Raw genomic sequence first — 18,363 nt, 5'->3', positions numbered from 1 at the left:
ATTAGTTTTCCAGGTGATTCTAATTAAAGGAAAACTACTTAAAAATGGTGTTTCACATTATTAAGCAGGCCACAGTTTTCAAGTAACATGGGAAAGAAAAAGGATCTCTCTGTTGCTGAAAAGGATCAAATAGTGCAATGCCTTGGTCAAGGGATGAAAACATTAGATATTTCCCGAAAACTTAAGCGTGATCATCATACTGTTAAGAGATTTGTGGCTGAATCTGAGCACAGAAGTGTTCGTGCTGATAAAGGCATAATGAGGAAGGTTTCTGCCAGGCAAGTTAATCGGATTAAGAGAGCAGCTGCTAAAAAGCCATTACAAACCAGCAGACAGATATTTGAAGCTGCTGGTGCCTCTGGAGTCCCTCGAACCTCAAGGTGTAGGATCCTTCAAAAGCTTGCTTTGGTTCATAAACCTACTATTTGGCCACCCCTAAACAGTGTTCACAAGCAGAAACGGTTGCAATGGGCCCAAACATACATGAAGACTAATTTTCAAACAGTCTTGTTTACTGATGAGTGTCGAGCAACCCTGGATAGTTCAGATGGATGGAGTAATGGATGGCTGGTGGATGGCCACCATGTCCCAACAAGGCTGCGATGTCAGCAAGGAGGTGGAGGAGTCATGTTTTGGGCCGGAATCATCGGGAAACAACTGGTTGGGCCCTTTAAGGTTCCTGAAGGTGTGAAAATGACCTCCGCAAAGTATATAGAGTTTCTGACTGACAACTTTCTTCCATGGTATAAAAAGCAGAAACGTGCCTTCAGGAGCAAAATCATCTTCATGCATGACAATGCACCATCTCATGCTGCAAAGAATACCTCTGAGTCATTGGCTGCTATGGGCATAAAAGGAGATAAACTCATGGTGTGGCCACCATCTTCCCCTGACCTCAACCCTATAGAGAACCTTTGGAGTATCATCAAGCAAAAGATCTATGAGGGTGGGAGGCAGTTCACATCAAAACAACAGCTCTGTGAGGCTATTCTGACTTCATGCAAAGAAATACAAGCAGAAACTCTCCAAAAACTCACAAGTTCAATGGATGCAAGAATTGTGAAGGTGACATCAAAGAAAAGTTCCTATGTTAACATGTAACTTGGCTTGTTAGGATGTTTTGGAGTTAATTAGCTTTTTTGTTCAGTGAATGTGACCTCCTAATGCTGCAAATTCCACAAATGAGCATTTTCAGTTCTTTAAAACATATCAAATGTGTAGAAATTCTACTGTGCCTAATAATTTGGTACAGCGCATTTTGAGTTTTTATTCATTTTGGAGATTATACTGTTATCATTGGGAGGTTTCTTCAATAAAATTCGATGTATACTCTAACGGGTGATGACTTTTATTAGACTGCTGTCATTTGCACCGACCATTTAGGAAAATCCGAGAAAAATATAATTTGCAGAATAATTTGGAACATGGTGTAATGCCACATACAGATTGGAATTTTTCTGTGCACTAGTACTTGCACCTGTGTTGCTGCCATAATTAGTTTGGTCCGCTGCACCCTGATAGCGCTTTTATTCTGAGGCCTGGGCAGGTTAGTATTTCTGCCTTTTTCAGTGATCTTTGTACAATTTTGGAGGATTTTTAGTCCTTTTTGTGTCTTAGTTTTTTGTGGTCTTGCATGCACTGCTAGCCACAGATTTTCAATGATGTTTAGATCAAGGGATCGTGAGGGCCATTGTAAAACCTTCACTTTGTGCCTTTTGAGGTCTTCTATTGTGGATTCTGACCTGTGTTTAGGATCATTATCCATTTGTAGAAGCCATCCTCTTTTCAACTTCAGCTTTTTTATAGATGGTGTTATGTTTGCATCAAAAATTTGTTGAAATTTAATTGAATCCATTCTTACCTGTATCCATGACATATTCCTCATGGCTTTTGCTGCAACACAACTGCAAAGCATGATTGACCCACACCTATCATTAATGGTAGGTGAGATATTCTTGTCCTGAAATTCCGTGCTCTTTTTTTTCACCACACATGCCTCTCATTATTGTGGCCAAAGAGTTCTATTTTAACCTCATCCGTCCATAGAACTTGTTTCCAAAATGCATCAAGCTTGTTTAGATGTTCTTTTGCATACTTTTGACACTTCATTTTTTTGTGAGGACGCAATAGAGGTTTTCTTATGATGACTCTTCCATGAATGCCATATTTGTGCAGGTGTCTCTGAACAGTAGAAAAATGTACCGCAACTCCAGAGTCTGCTAAATCGTCCTGAAGGTCTTTTGCAGTCAAGCGAGGGTTCTGATTTGCCTCTCTAATAATCCTACGAGCAGCTCTCACTGACTTTTTGCTTGGTTTTCCAGACCTTATCTTGACCTCCACTGTTCCTGTTAACTGCCATTTTTTAATTACATTTCACCTGAAGAAAAGGCAACTTGAAACCGCTTTGCTATCTTCTTATTGCCTTCTCCTGCTTTGTGGGCCTCTACCATTTTCAGAGTGCTAGGTAGCTGCTTAGAAGAACCCATGGCTGCTGTTTTTATGGCACAAGGTACTTTTTTTATAAAGCTAAGAAATTTGCATCACCTGGCCTTTCCTAACGATGATGGTGAACAAGCCATAGCCCTAGCAGGCTAATTAAGGTCTGAAACCTTGGCCAAAGTTATCTGAGCACACATATCTCCAAGGCTGCCCAAACATTTGCATTGGCCCATTTTCCTGTTTATAATTTTTAAAATAAAAAAGCCATTTTCCACCTAAAATACAAAGGAAATGTATGATCTTTAAATTTAGGCATTTTAGAGATAATTTCATCTTCAACTTGCTTAACTCTTCATAATAACAGTAGTTTTGACCAGGGGTGCCCAAACTTGTACATGCCACTGTACACAGTGTCCTCATAAACTCTGTTGTTAAAGAGTTACTAAAATAATTGCTAAAACAAAATGACTACAATATATTTACATTTTCTGTAATAGGCTTCTTCAGAAGGCCATGCTAAAGCAGAGCAACAACCATATGGTACGGGATAGTCTGCAGAAGGATGTCAGTAGGGTTAGCCTGCATCTTCAAGAGGTGAAAGAAAAAAGGGAACAGCAGAAAATGGAGATTGGGAGACTCACCAATATGATTAACCAGACAGAGGAACAAATGGTGGGACTTCGCAAAAAATATGAATCTGCTGTCCAGAACAGAAATGAGAGGTGAGGATGGGAGAATCACATTTGCACAGTTTATTTCTACACCAAGCATTTTATGTAAGAGCTTTGCCAAATTGACATATGATGTGGATATGAAGGCTATGTCCTCCAGCAACGATTTCATTAACTTTATACTTTCTTATCATTGACCATAATTCCAATATGTGCTGGGATCAGCCATGTTGGGCTGAGAACATGTCTATTATTGTCTTGCGTAATCAAATTACAGACGAGGGCAAGCGTTAAAGAAAATGTCATCCCTCATCTAATAATCTTAAAATTGAAGTGCAAATTCATTATGGCTTTTGCCTCATATTTATGCTAGGTTTTCTTTAAGTCATCATTATTTTTTCGGTTTACGTGGTTTTCATTATTTAAATATTGTCCAAAAAAAACAACAGCTGAAAAAAACAACAATTGCACACCATTTTGATAAATTTAGAACAATGTCCTTCAGCAAAATAACTCATTATACATTTTTTTCATACAGTAAAAAAATAAATAGAAAAATCGCATTGGACTGCTTTTAATACATAAGAACAACTTTTGGTTTGTTAGTGTATTCTATTAGAATAGCTCAGATTTTGCCATAGGACTATTTTCTTCCATAAGCAATTTTTTTTAATATAGTGCCTTGAATAAAGCATTCATACCCAGTGAACTTTTCTAGGTTACACGCACAAACTTAGATATATTTTATTAGGATTTTATATGACATATCACCAAGTAGAAAATATTTGTTAAGTATAAACTCTAGCTAAGTGAGATTGGATGGGAAGCGCATGGAAACAAACATTTTCATGTCTTGCCACAGATACTCAATGGGGTTTGGACTTTGATTGGGCCATTTAAACACATGAATATGCTTTGATCTAAACCAGGGGTGGGAAATCTTTTTTCTGCCAAGGGCCATGTGGATATTTATACCATCCTTCAGGGGCCATACAAACTCCACCCACAAAGTACATCCTGACTGGCACTGGTGTCAGGACATAATCTTTCATTTCATGCCCTTCACTGTTCAGTAGTGAACACTGTGTGTATGCCAACAGAGCAAGAAGAAATTAATGAGCTTGTGACAATCAAAATACAGCTCCTTGCCCTAGATTGCGGTCCCCGAGAATCTGGTCGAGGGCCTGATAAAAGGTCATCAAGGGCTGTAAATGGCCCTGTGGTTCCCCACTCCTGATCTAAACCATTCCATTGTAGCTTTGGCAGTATGTTTAGGGTTGTTGACCTTGTTGGAAGGTGAACCTACACCCCAGTGTCAAGTCTTTTTCAGCCTCTAACAGATTTTCCTCCAGGATTGCCCTGTTTTTAGCTCCATCCATCTTCCCATCAACTTCCCTGTCCCTGCTGAAGATAGGCACCCCCACAGCATGATGCTGCCATTCCCACTTTTTGACGGTGGGGATGCTGTTTTTAAGATGATATACAGTGTTAGATTTTCTACACAGATATCATTTTGCATTTAGCTCAAAACGTTTTGCTCCATTCTGACCAGACCACCTTCTTCCACACGTCATTTGGGTGTACACAGGTATTTGAAATTTTACATCACTTCAAAGTAGATGAAAGCCCAGCTCCACCAACCCTATTCAACTCCTGATCCAGCTGCTTTGGTCCTTTCCCCTGCCAGGCACTTTGCCGTGATGCAGAATTGTAGTTCTTATAATAACTCATGCAGGGAAAAGAGACTTCATGTTACTACATAGAGCTTAGTCAGTTTTTAATCATGTGATGTCATAAACCTAATAGAAAAGAGAAGAATTGACTGGGTAGAAAGGCAAAATGAGCAATTGTAAGTACACAGTGCTATATAATATTATTACTGCCATATACAAAGAGGATAAAGGTTGATGGGAGGAGTGCTTCTTTAAATGGCAAAGTCCATGCGTAGATCCCAATGAGAATCTCTGGTAAGACATGAAAATTGCTGTTCATTCACATACACTCTCTTATCCAATCTCACTAAGCAAGAGATAGTTTGCCAAAAGAATGGGCTAAAATTTCAGCCTCCAGAAGTTAAATTCTGGAAAAGACATACCTTAAAAGACTTGCTACAGTAATTGCAGCACAAGGTGGTCCTACAAAGTATTTACTTTTGGGGGCTGAATACAAATGCATGTCACAATATTCAGATTTATATTTTTAAAATATTTAGAAACTCAAGTATCATTTTCATTCCACTTCCCAGATACTTGTTACTCTGTTTTGGCAGATCACATAAAATTCCAATAAAATACATTTACGTTTGTGGATGTAAGATGAAAAAAGGTGGAAAAGTTCACAGGGTATGAATACTTTTTCAAGCATTGTATGTGGATTTAGAATATCTGCTCTCCTAGCTTGTCTATGCATGAAACAGATGAGCCATCTATATATATATATATATATATATATATATATATATATAAGAGGCATTGTGATTACTCGCTAATCCCGCCCCCTGCACAGTAGCTCCGCCCCCACCACATCACCACACATAATCCCGCCCACACCATATTACCACACACAATCCTGCCCCCACCACATTACCACACACAATCCTGCCCCCACCACATTACCACACACAATCCTGCCCCCACCACATTACCACACATAATCCCGCCCCCCAACACATCACCACACATAATCCCGCCCCCCAACACATCACCACACATAATCCCGCCCCCCCAACACATCACCACACACAATCCCGCCCCCAACACATCACCACACATAATCCCGCCCCCCAACACATCACCACACAATCCCGCCCCCCACCCCATTACCACAGATAATCCTGCCCACCACATGACCACAGATAATCCCGCCCCCACCACATCGCCACACATAATCCCGCCCCCCACATCGCCACACATAATCCCGCCCCCCCACCACATCGCCACACAATCCCTCCCCCACCACATCGCCACACATAATCCCTCCCCCCACCACATCGCCACACATAATCCGGCCCCCCCACCACATCGCCACACATAATCCCGCCCCACATCACCACACATAATCCCGCCCCCACCACATCGCCACACGTAATCCCGCCCCCACCACATCGCCACACATAATCCCGCCCCCCACCACATCGCCACACATAATCCCGCCCCCCCACCACATCGCCACACATAATCCCGCCCCCCACCACATCGCCACACATAATCCCGCTCCCCACCACATCGCCACACATAATCCAGCCCCCCACCACATCGCCACACATAATCCCGCCCCCCACCACATCGCCACACATAATCCCGCACCCCCACCACATCGCCACACATAATCCCGCCCCCCACCACATCGCCACACATAATCCCGCCCCCCACCATATCGCCACACATAATCCCGCCCCCCACATCGCCACACATAATCCCGCCCCCCACCACATCGCCACACATAATTCTGCCCACCACATCGCCACACATAATCCCACCCACCACATCACCATACATAGTCCCGCCCCCCACCACACACAATCCCGCCCCCCCACATCACCACACATAATCCCACCCCCCCACCACATCACCACACACAATCCCGCCCCCCACCACATCACCACACATAATCCCGCCACATCACCACACATAATCCCGCCCCCACCACATCACCACACATAATCCCGCCCCCAACACATCACCACACAATCCCGCCCCCAACACATCACCACACATAATCCCGCTCCCCCACCACATTACCACACGAGGCTCCGTCCCCACACATTACCACACGAGGCTCCGTCCTCACACATTACCACACGAGGCTTCGTCCCCACACATTACCACACGTGGCTCTGTCCCCACACATTACCACACGAGGCTGCGTCCCCACACATTACCACACATGGCTCTGTCCCCACACATTACTTCACGAGGCTGCGTCCCCACACATTACGACACATGGCTCTGTCCCCACACATTACCACACGAGGCTCCGTCCTCACACATTACCACACGAGGCTACGTCCCCACACATTACCACACGAGGCTGCGTCCCCACACATTACCACACATGGCTCTGTCCCCACACATTACCACACGAGGCTCCGTTCCCCCACATTACCACATGAGGCTCCGTCCCCACACATTACCACACGAGGCTCCGTCCCCACACATTACCACACGAGGCTCCGTCCTCACACATTACCACACGAGACTGCGTCCCCACACATTACCACACATGGCTCTGTCCCCACACATTACCACACGAGGCTCCGTTCCCCCACATTACCACACGAGGCTCCGTCCCCGCACATTACCACGAGGCTCCGTCCCCACACGTTACCACATGCAGCACTTCCTTTCTATGTAATTCAACCACTTCAGCCAAGGTAAAGGTACATTTAATTGCATCCACATTCTCCCAAACAAAATGAGCCAAGAAGAGTCGCCAGGTCCATCTCACCGGCCGCAGGAAAATCCGGACAACGATGTAGTAGCTGATCGACAACAACATCGACAAAATCGTAGGATTGGTTATAAACAACGAACACCTGAGCAGATTGATAAGGACAGAGAGAGATATCGCAAGGTTTATATCAACCGAGTGACAGAAAGAAGGAAAGCTGATATATATAACCAGCGTCAACGAAGAAGGAATTTGACACCTGCTGAAGTTGAAAACAACAATGCCCATCGACGTAAACTGCCCCCACCTTCGAGTTATGCAGCAAGAAATCCAGAGAATATACCCAGTGAACACCACATGGGAAAGCGAGACGTTACGTGTAGTGATTGCGGTGCATCTCACTTTTGGAAAAAAAAAATACACAGTGCAAAGTTTGCGTCATGCTGCGGAAGTGGTACTATACACTTACGTGAAGTAAATGAATATCCTCAGTAGTTTCAAGCATGGTTAACTGAAGATACGAACGAGGCAAAAAAATTTATTTTAAGTTAATTTACCACCTGCGTAAGCGCTATTGAATGTTGTCATTATTTACTTTAGTTTAATCACCAGCAGCACTAATTAGATAGCAATGAGCGTGCCGAGCGTTAGCTGGCTGGAAACAGATAGTTTAAATCAATAAAAACCATATAATGCTGCAATATAAATATTAATTGATATAGTTTCCACAATAAGCTGGCTTTTGCAGGACCCCTCAATATTCATAATGAATGTACAGTTTTTGCAAGCTTCATTTTGAAGGTTGTTGGACTTTTATGTTTGTGTATTTTAAGTTTCCCCCCCCCCCCTTTAATATTATCATATTATCAGGGGAGTGCAGCTGATTGAGCGGGAGGAAGAAGTCTGCATCTTTTATGAGAAGATAAATACTCAGGAAATGCTGCTGAGAAATGGTGATGTGGAGATGATGGCCTTGGATGAGAAGATTCGCTTTCTGAAGATGAAAGTCACAGAAGAAAATAGGAAAATTGAACAAATTAAGAAAGAGCTGCCAAATAAGAAGGCCCTCGAGTCAGATCTTGTAACACTTCAAATCCAGGTGAGGAGTAGTAGCAGTAGTAGTAGTAGTAGGAGTAGTATTAATAGTAGTAGTAGTAGCAGTAGCAGCAGTAGTAGTAAAGAAATTTCCAAAATAGATTTACAGATTCTTCTCAAAATCAAAATATTAAATGTAAATGAACTCTCAGAATTAATTTGAGGAGATTCAAGTTCCACACCAAATCTTCTCTGTTATTTTCACTGCACATGAACATTGACATTCCACTCACAACACTTAGGACATTTCTCCAGGGCAAAAGTGGTTGTTTTTTATTCCTAATTTATTCATACTGCTCCCTTTTCATTTATTTTTTATTTTAAATCTGCCATACACGCTCGTGTTCATTTTTATGGTGTTTACCAAAGGGGTGTTGCTTACTTGGTAAGGCCCACTTCAGTGTTTCCAATACGTGTGGTCAAAGTTTTCACTCGTACTGGAGACACTTCAACACGCACACCCCTTATAATATATGGGGCTGTGCACATGTCCATATTTTCACAGGGACCGTGTGATCTACTCGTGGACATGTCTGTTATTTTCCCAGCAGCACGGATGTCAATACGTCCCACACAAGTGCACACGGATGACAAAGTGTGTAATCTGCGTTCCTTCTGTGTGACATGTACAGGAATGGAATGCAGAATAGAAATGACAGAGGTTTAGGTGTTAGATGTGCAAAGATAGATTAGAGATAGATAGAAAGATGTCCATGTCGTGCGTGTGTATTTAGTAAAAAAAAAATAAAAATAAATGAAAAAAAAAAACGTACGTAGGGTCCCCCCTATTTTTAATAACCAGCTGAGGTAAAGCAGACAACTGTGAGCTGATCTTATTATGCTGGGTAGGGACCATTCACCATGGAGCTTCCAGAGTCTATTAATATTAGCTCAAAGCAGTCTGCTTCGCCTTTGGTGGTTACTAAAGAAGTGGGGGACCCTAAAAAAAAATTGCGAGGCCCCCATTTTTTAATAACCAGCAAAGGCAAAGACAGCTGATGGCTGATATTAACAGGCTGTGAAGGTCCATGGATATTGGTCCATTTCCAGCCTAATAAAACCATCCCTCAATTGTGACGAGCTGTGACGTCAGTAAGGTTACAGCAGTTCACAACTGTCGGGTCTCATGCTGCGCAGTGCGAAAGCCAGAATGATGAGCGATGATGCTATGTGACCCAGCGGCTGGGAACTATGGTAACCTTACTGACGTCACTCCTCATCACAGCAGCTGGGTTCTCGCAGCGTGCAAAGTGAAAACTGGCAGTGGATGCTGCTCTAGTGTTCGTTTTCTGAACGGGGCTCCATACGCTGGATGAAGACTGGGATCGTTGTGGGATTTCCATGGGGACTACGATGGACTGATGTGAATTTTTTTTTTTTTTATAAATGGGTGAAAGAGGGAAATTGTCGGGGAGTTATTTTTGCAATGAAAGGATTTTTGTGTGTGTGTGTGTGTGTGTGTGTGTGTGTACTTCTTTTGACTACGTGGTTAGTAATGGGGGTGTCTCACAGAAAATTCTCCATTACTAACTCCAGGGCTTGATGTCAGCACCAGCTGCTGACATCAACCCCACAATCCCATTACCCCATTTGCCACTGCACCAGGGCAATCAGGAACAGCCGAGGCTAAGCACCAGAATTGGTGCATCTAATGGATGCACCATTTTTGGGGCAGCTGACAGCTGATCTTATTAGGCTGGAGCCTTATTAGGCACCAATATGCATGTAGTTTCCCAGCCTATTAATATCAGACCACAACTGTCTGCTTTGCCTTTGCTAGTATTAAAAATGGGATGAACCCTACATAGTTTTTTTAGGGTCCCTCCTATTTTTAATACCCAAAGGCAAAACAGACAGCTGTGAGCTGACATAATAAAAACGTTTTGCCGAAGCCCAGGAATATCAATGGGAAAGGGACTCTGCTCACCGGCACCCACGTGCTATGAGATCGCAGGGCCCGAAGCATCTCCCCACTCCTGCTGTTGCCAGCCTCCTGAGGCAGCAACTCTGCCTCCTGTGACCACAATCCACCGCTGCCGTTCCCCCCTAGTAAGATACTGTTAAAACAGACTATAAGATGCACCATCATTTTAATTTTAAACTTTTTTTTTCCTATTATCCACCCCCAAATTTGGGATGCGTCTTATGGTCAGTATGTGTCACACAAATGGTGCACAAGGACGGCACATGATTGACACACATGCCCTGGATATAAAACCTCTGAGCACAATACCGCAGAGGATTTGGCTCCAAGAAGGAGAGGGGAGCATTCGCAGAGCAGAGATGGCATCGAGGCCAGCGTAACAGGCCTCAGCGGAAAGCCTATGCCACTAAAGTGCCGGTCATCACCTGACAACGTTCAAACAACGCCCGGTGAGACCGAGTCCAGACTGCACCAGTCAAGATCCAAAGTCCTGAACTGTGTCGGTCAAGAGCAGGACCTGTGCACTACGTTGGTCAAGTTTCAGAGACCAGACAACACTCATCAAGAGTCAAGACCCAGTCCTTCTGCCCCAGGCTGAGGGCACATCCGCCAACAGTCAAGCACTGAAGATCCGCGAGGAGACAGCGACTAGAGGAGTATGCCTGCGGTTGCAGAGGGACAGAGCGAGTGAGCAGAGCAGTCACTTGTCTTATAACTACTGTAAATTACATCATTCACTGACTGTTATTGCTTCGTGTCTTCTGTGCGTTGCATCTGGTCACCTGCATTACAACTGTATGGCAGTTTTTTGTGTGTTTTTTTTCCTGAAATAAAACCCCCCAGATATTAATCAGATGAGCAGCAGGAATAAATCAAGAGCAAAAACTGTCCTCAATTGAATTAGAGACAGGTTCTCCTTAAAACTTTTAAAGGATCCAGATTTGTAAGTGACTGAAGAGAGTTAATTTTTTGCGTTTTAAATCATATAGTTGTATTAAAAAATTATTCCTTTTTCCTAAAATACTTAGTACAATTTTCCCTTAAACCCTTACTACATTGAACAGTGACACAGAGTCCTGTTCCATTCTCTGCTCATCGTCAATCTCTTGAATAATTCCGCATTCATGTAGGCAAATACCATGATGCGTCCAGCTGCAGACATGTAAAAGCCTTTACTTTCATAGCATAAAATAGGTTGTTAGATTGGGATGAATGGTTTCTGTAGATGAAAAATTAGCATTTTGGAAAAAGACAGCCAGAAGTTGTGGTCGAGTAGGAGAAGACAATGGCCTTACATGACCTCGCTGTGTTTAGTGCATTTCTTACTGGTGGATGCTGGTCAGTAAATATGATTATACAGTTTTATAACTTTTGTCAAACAGCTTTCCCAGTGTAATGACAGAGTAGCCGAACTTGAGGACATGGCACAGAGTCCCAATAAAGAAAGCCGGATACGCAAGCTAGACGGAAAGGATCCATCTCTACAAGATCTTATGAAGAAAATGGAGGAGGTGAGGATGGCATCCGTTATAACAAACTAAATATTTGCCAAGGTGCATTTGTAAAGTTTAAGTTCATGATAAAAAAGTTACATATTGAAATTTGTGTAATATGTAGAGGGGGAATAAGTAAACTTTAGAAAAGTATGTAAAATAAGGCAGTAGTGAACAAAGGAGAGGACAGGGGTGCCTTAGAAGGCCAGGGTTTCCTGTGTGTAATGGAGAAGCAGTAAAATAACATTTATACGTTAGTTTATTTATTATGGAAAAAAATATATATCTTCATTATCCTGCATTAGATCAGTGTCTAATGAGACACTATTAGATTCCGGGAATCTCTTGCAGACGCTTGGTTATGTTTTAGGCCGGATTCACATTAGCATTTGAGTCCGTAGCTGCGGACTTTTTTCCTTAGCTCCGCCTACTTCCACATGCGTCCTGCGTACCCATCTTTAACATTGGGTACGCAGGGACATGCGTTGTATGTGGATGCGTCCGCGTGCGGCGTTTTAACGTGCCCGCCGAACGCAACATGTTGCATTTTCTTGCGTTCAGCGACGCACGCGGACACATTCGTTTACAACGCATGTTCCTGAGTACCTAATCTTAGACATAGGTACGCAGGACACATGCGGAAGTAAGCGTAGCTAAGGAAAAAAGTCTGCAGCACCACACTGCAGACTGAAACGCTAATGTGAACGTAGCTTTACTGACTAAATGTGAGGGCTCCTGCATTTGTTTTTTACATCTGCAGTATGTCAATTATTTTGCCATTTTTTTCACACATGGAAAGCAATGAGAATGTGAAAAATTGCAACAAGCCTTTTTGCTGCATTTTTTGTGAATAAAACTAACTTTATTAAACGTACTGTAGAAAAAGCACATATGTAATCCACAACCAAAAAACGCTACAAAGAAATACGACAAACGCAGCAAAACTGGCATTTTACTGCGCGCCAGTCACCGCCCAGTACACAGTGTGCGGCAGCGGTAAGGGAGCCCTGGCACACTCATTGACAACCGTCTCTGCAATGTATCCATGCAGACACAGCTGTCAGTCAATGTGACAGGGCATACCACTCGAGGACTGAAAGCCGAGGGCATAAAGTTCATTTCTACCTGGTAGCTGGGCCTTCAGTGTGGTGACCCCACAGCTTTAGAACTCTATTAAAATGCAGATTAACCCCATATCTGGAGGTTACAAGTGTTTGGGGACTCAAGGGGTTCCCTTTAAAAGGGCTATCACACTTGCACAACAACTTTTTAACCATTAGTTAAAGAAGTTGTCCACTACTTGGACAACATCTTGTAATATCCCTCGCTTAGCCTCCATAAAATAATAAAGCTTATACTCACCTCTGGGGCTGGCGCAGTTCATGCGGTGTCGGCACTCCTTCTCTCGGCGCTCCCATGCTACTGTTCTGACATGTGATGCCGGTGCCCAATCAGCGCTGGCGTCACTGTGCCCGCCTCCTTTCGAATTGAGCAGGAAGAGGAAGCCCGAGATCACCTGCAGCCCGAACTTCCTCTTAATGTTCAGATTTTTCTGGAGGCGGGGACAGTGACACCAAAGCTGATTGGGCACCGGCATCATGTCATAACAATCGCATGTGAGCCCCGGGACCATGAGTGCCAACACGCAGGAACGGCATGGGCGGTGAATATAGGGCTTTATTATTTTATGGGGGGCAAACATTGTCCTAGTAGTGGACAACCCCTTTACGCGTTTTCACTATTGGATGCATTAAAAAAAAAAAAAATGTTGCTGTGTGGAGATAAACTTATAAAAGGTGGCCATAATGCAGACTATGTTAGGCCTTATTCACATGTCAGTTTTGTTCATCAGTGTTTGTATGCCAAAGCCAGGAGTGGAACTTACAGAAAAAAAACTATAATTGAAAGATTGACACCTGTTCTGTGTTTTGGACACACTCCTGGTTATAGCATACAAATACGGACTAAAAATACTGAGGTGAGAATGAGGCCTAACTGTCTGCACCCAACCACTTCTCTAAGTTTCAAAATGCTGGTCACACATGCAGTTTCTACTGATCCCACAGAAGACAGCAAGGAAAAGTGAATATACAACATTGAGGTCCCTGGCAGGGGCTTTACTAGCTATTGATTTATACGACGTTGCTTGAACTTTCTCTGCAAACATTAGTGAGGAAGGTGGGACCATGCAAAACCAGTGACTGGAGCAGTGCACTGAGCCACACCAAGGGTACACCATGCTTCCCAATTAGCATATTTGATTAAATGGCTATTGTCAATCGATTCACAAATCAGAGCTTGGCTGCATAATGTCAGCAAGATATATTTTCCTCTGAAAGGCTCAGACTATAGTTTAAATATCCAGCTGGGAATCTTAGCAACAGAGGAGACTAGTCCGGTGCAGGCCCTGGCACACCACTCACATGGGAGACACCTGTCAATCAAACAGAGGTCTGCAGAGAGAAGGCGGACGGGGACACTGCTGGACTAGGCTCATCTCTTCTAATGGTTCCCAGCTGGCACTTCAAGCTATGTTTTCTCTGAGACACTAGAGCACTGCAGAGGAAAAACATACCGTGCTGCAGTTGTGCAGCCAGAGTCAGGTTCATTGTGCCCTTGTGTCCATGTATTGACTGACAGGTTCCCTTTAAAGTTCCGTTTCTGCAGAGCATAAAGTAGTGGTTAGAACATCAGTGTTTTTATGATGTGCTTAGTTTCTACTGTCAGATTCCCAGTAATCTATATATAATCAGGAAGTCCAGTGGCAATGGTTTAAGATGGTGCCTATTAATCCCCCGTCTAATACAGTTAGAACTGCGTCTGGCCGAGAAGGAGGAGAACTTGCTGGAGAAGGACTTTCTCTACGAACATATTTCTAGGCTTTCAGACAGAATACGCATTAAAGCTGAGAATGGCAAGGAGGACACCCTGGTTCTGGCTAAAAAGGTTTGTGTAATTTAAAAGAGGGGGAAGACAGATGGGCACCACTTAATGTCAAATGTATACAGAGGTGGGCAGATAAAATGACCAATCCAAAAATGCAAATAGAAAGGATAAACACGTGCACAATTTTAGAGGTTGGAGGACATTTACTTAGACTGACGTTCTAAACACCAGTCTAACACGATATGTGCCCCTTAATAATTTAATCTTGCTCCAAAATTGAAATCTACTTGCCTTTATAATAGATGCCAAATGTATGGCATAAGATAAAGTGAATTTGTTGGACTACTGTTTTGCCAAATGGCATGAGACAAAGTTTGCTGCATTTTGTTTTCCATAAAAGTGGCATAAAGCCCTTGATAAAACTGTCACTTTCATTGTGAATCGAAAGTCAACGACCACCTTTTTAAGACCCAAACAAGGAGTATCAGAGCAATATACATAAAAAGACCTCTCCCCCATAAGTGACAAAATATAAATACAAATGTAATGGAATGCCAACCAAAAGTAACATTAATTATACTTTATAGGTAATGATATTGCCATTTGTCCAGCACTGGGAATTGGTAGAGTCGTTTCTAGATCAGCTTTCATAGTTGTGTCCTGATTTTCAATTTCGTCCTAAACTACAAGGCAAAATACAACATTTTTTTTTTTACCGTATTTAGTCCAGAAACTTTTTTTTTTTTATAGACTTCAAACCAAAAGAAATGTAGCATAAAACATTGAACACTTCTAAAACCCAAATGCTGAAATATACTAACATTAAAGAAAGAAAATCCCCACAACCTATTGCCTAAACCTGTGTAAATGTAGAATATATGTAATAGTGTTAAGTGCGGTAACACAATCACCCATCATTTACAAGTTTTCTTGCCATCAAGTTTGGCAAGAAAATGTTTGGTGGCAGTGCTTCTTTAATACCAGCAAGCCATAAGTTTGAAGAGAAGTGGAAAACTAGCAGATTTACACTCATACATGGCCATTCTTTTCATGTTTTGGACGTCAATATTTTGGTAGATGAATGAACTGCAAAAGAAAATAAAGGACACCACTCGTAAAATGATGTCCTGCATTGCGGAGCTGTCAATGCAACAAGCCTATTACATCAAGCTGCAGCAAGAAACGAGAGATAAGGAGAAATTTATACAAAGGTGCTATACAAGAATGGAGCAAGGGCTGCCGCCTAGTGAGGAAACGGAACAAGAATGGAAGCGACTACTACGGGAAGAACAAAGGCGCCGACTAGAGAAGCACGAGAAAGCTAGGGTAAGGTTTGCTCCATTTTTGATAATCATTATGTCCTAATATTTGGCATTCTTGATTAAAAACCCGCTGGAGTAACATGCAAATTTGATACATTTTTGGAATGTGTGCGCCGCTACCAGAAATCCAGATTTGCACCAGTTTTACTGAGGTTGTTAGCTACACCTCCCACTCTAAGCCACTCCCTCATTTTAGAAAATTTGCAGGCAACTGTAGGTCGCACATAATTTGTGCGAATAGTGAAAAACCTCTAATGCAATATCCTTAAGGGCAGGTTCACACCAGCGTATAAAAAAAAAATACTTTAGCGTTTAACCCAGAAAAGTGGGAATATTTTTGTCTCACTCGCCCTCATTTGTTGTGCAATTTCTCCTGAGTGCGCCAATAACCCATATGTGATCAAAAACTACTTTTGAGGGAGAGTGCAAAGCTCAGAAGGGAAGAAGCGCTATATTGGAGTTCAGATTTTGCTGGAATTGATTGGGGGTGTCATGTCACATTGAACAAAAAAAACCCTCTTAAAAATTAACCTTTATTACCGTATATACTCAAGTCTAAGCCGACCCAAGTATAAGCTGAGGCACCTAATTTTACAACAAAAAACTGGGAAAACATATTGACTCGAGTGTAAGCCGGGAATACATTGTCCCCTCATCCCTTTCCTGATATGCATGGCCCCCTCATCCCTATCATTGTATGCATTGCTCTTCATTAGTGATGAGCGAATATACTCGTTACTCGAGATTTCCCGAGCATGTTCGGGTGTTCTCCGAGTATTTTTTAGTGCTCGGAGATTTAGTTTTCATCGCCGCAGCTGAATGATTTACATCTGTTAGCCAGCATAAGTACATGTGGGGGTTGCCTAGTTGCTAGGGAATCCCATGTACTTATGCTGGCTAACAGATGTAAATCATTCAGCTGCTGCAAGGAAAACTAAATCTCCGAGCACTAAAAAATACTCGGAGGTCACCCGAGCGTGCTCAGGAAATCTCGAGTAACAAGTATATTCGCTCATCACTACTCTTCATCTCTATCCTGGTATGCATGTCTCCTCATCCCTATCCTTGTATGATTGGCCCCTCATCGAAAAACATAAAAAAAACCATCCTACTTAACAACCCTGCGCTCCCTCACATCGTCTTGTTCCAGTGCCAGCAACTGCTTTAAGCTTGTAAGCAGCGCAAGGCAGGAACGTCATGCGCTGCTCAGAGGCAGAGCACAACTGCCGGAATTCTCACCATTCCCAATGGAACTACAGGTGCTTCCACTAGAATATAATCAAAAAGTTAATTAATTTCAGTTCTTCAATACAAAAAGTGAAACTCATATATTATATAGAATCATTACAAGCAGAGTGATCTATTTCAAGTGTTTATTTCTGTTAATGTTGACGATTATAGCATACATTCAATGAAAACCCCAAAGTCATTATCTCAGTAAATTAGAATACTTTATAGCACCAGCTTGAAAAATGATTTTAAAATCCAAAATGTTGGCCTACTGAAATGTCTGTTCAGTAAATGCACTCAATACTTGGTGAGGGCTCCTTTTGCATCAATTACTGCATCAATGCGGTGTGGCATGGAGGCGATAAGCCTGTGACTCTGCTGAGGTGTTATGGAAGCCCAGGTTGCTTTGATACTAGCCTTCACCAGGGTCTGGTGTCTCTCATCTTCCTCTTGACAATACCCCATAGATTCTCTATGGGGTTAAGGTCATGTGGGTGTGCTGGCCAACCAAGCACAGTGATACTGTTGTTTTTAAACCAAGTATTGGTACTTTTGGCAGAGTGAACAATGCCAAGTTCTGCTGGAAAATGAAATTTCCATCCCTAAAAAGCTTGTTGGCAAATGGAAGCATGTGAAGTGCTCTAAAATGTCCTGGTAGACGGCTGTGCTGACTTTGGTCTTGATAAAGCACAGTGGACCTACACCAGCAGATGACATGGCTCCCCAAACCATCACTGATTGTGGAAACTTCACACTAGACCTCAAGCAGCTTGTATTATGTGCGTCTCCACTCTTCCTCCAGACTCTGGGACCTTGATTTCCAAATGAAATGCAAAATTTACTTTCATCTAAAAACATCATCTTGAACCACTGACAACAGTCCAGTTCTATTTCTCCTTGGCCCAGGTAAGACG

At 42.7% G+C, this 18,363-nt stretch overlaps 1 protein-coding gene across 2 annotated transcripts in view; it reads left to right on the top strand.

Moving 5' to 3' along the window:
• The window catches only part of CCDC146 (coiled-coil domain containing 146), a 185,902-nt gene that overhangs the window by 162,378 nt on the left and 5,161 nt on the right, over positions 1–18,363 (top strand). For both annotated transcript variants that reach the window (XM_077264713.1, XM_077264714.1), the window contains exons 14-18: positions 2,937–3,161; positions 8,370–8,598; positions 11,901–12,029; positions 14,820–14,957; positions 15,975–16,223. In XM_077264713.1, the coding sequence (XP_077120828.1) occupies positions 2,937–3,161; positions 8,370–8,598; positions 11,901–12,029; positions 14,820–14,957; positions 15,975–16,223 (970 nt within the window). The remainder of the gene's footprint in view (positions 1–2,936; positions 3,162–8,369; positions 8,599–11,900; positions 12,030–14,819; positions 14,958–15,974; positions 16,224–18,363) is intronic.

Source organism: Ranitomeya variabilis, chromosome 5, assembly GCF_051348905.1.
Source record: "Ranitomeya variabilis isolate aRanVar5 chromosome 5, aRanVar5.hap1, whole genome shotgun sequence".
Taxonomy (NCBI): Eukaryota; Metazoa; Chordata; class Amphibia; order Anura; family Dendrobatidae; genus Ranitomeya; species Ranitomeya variabilis.
This window is presented reverse-complemented; position numbering and strand designations above follow the sequence as displayed.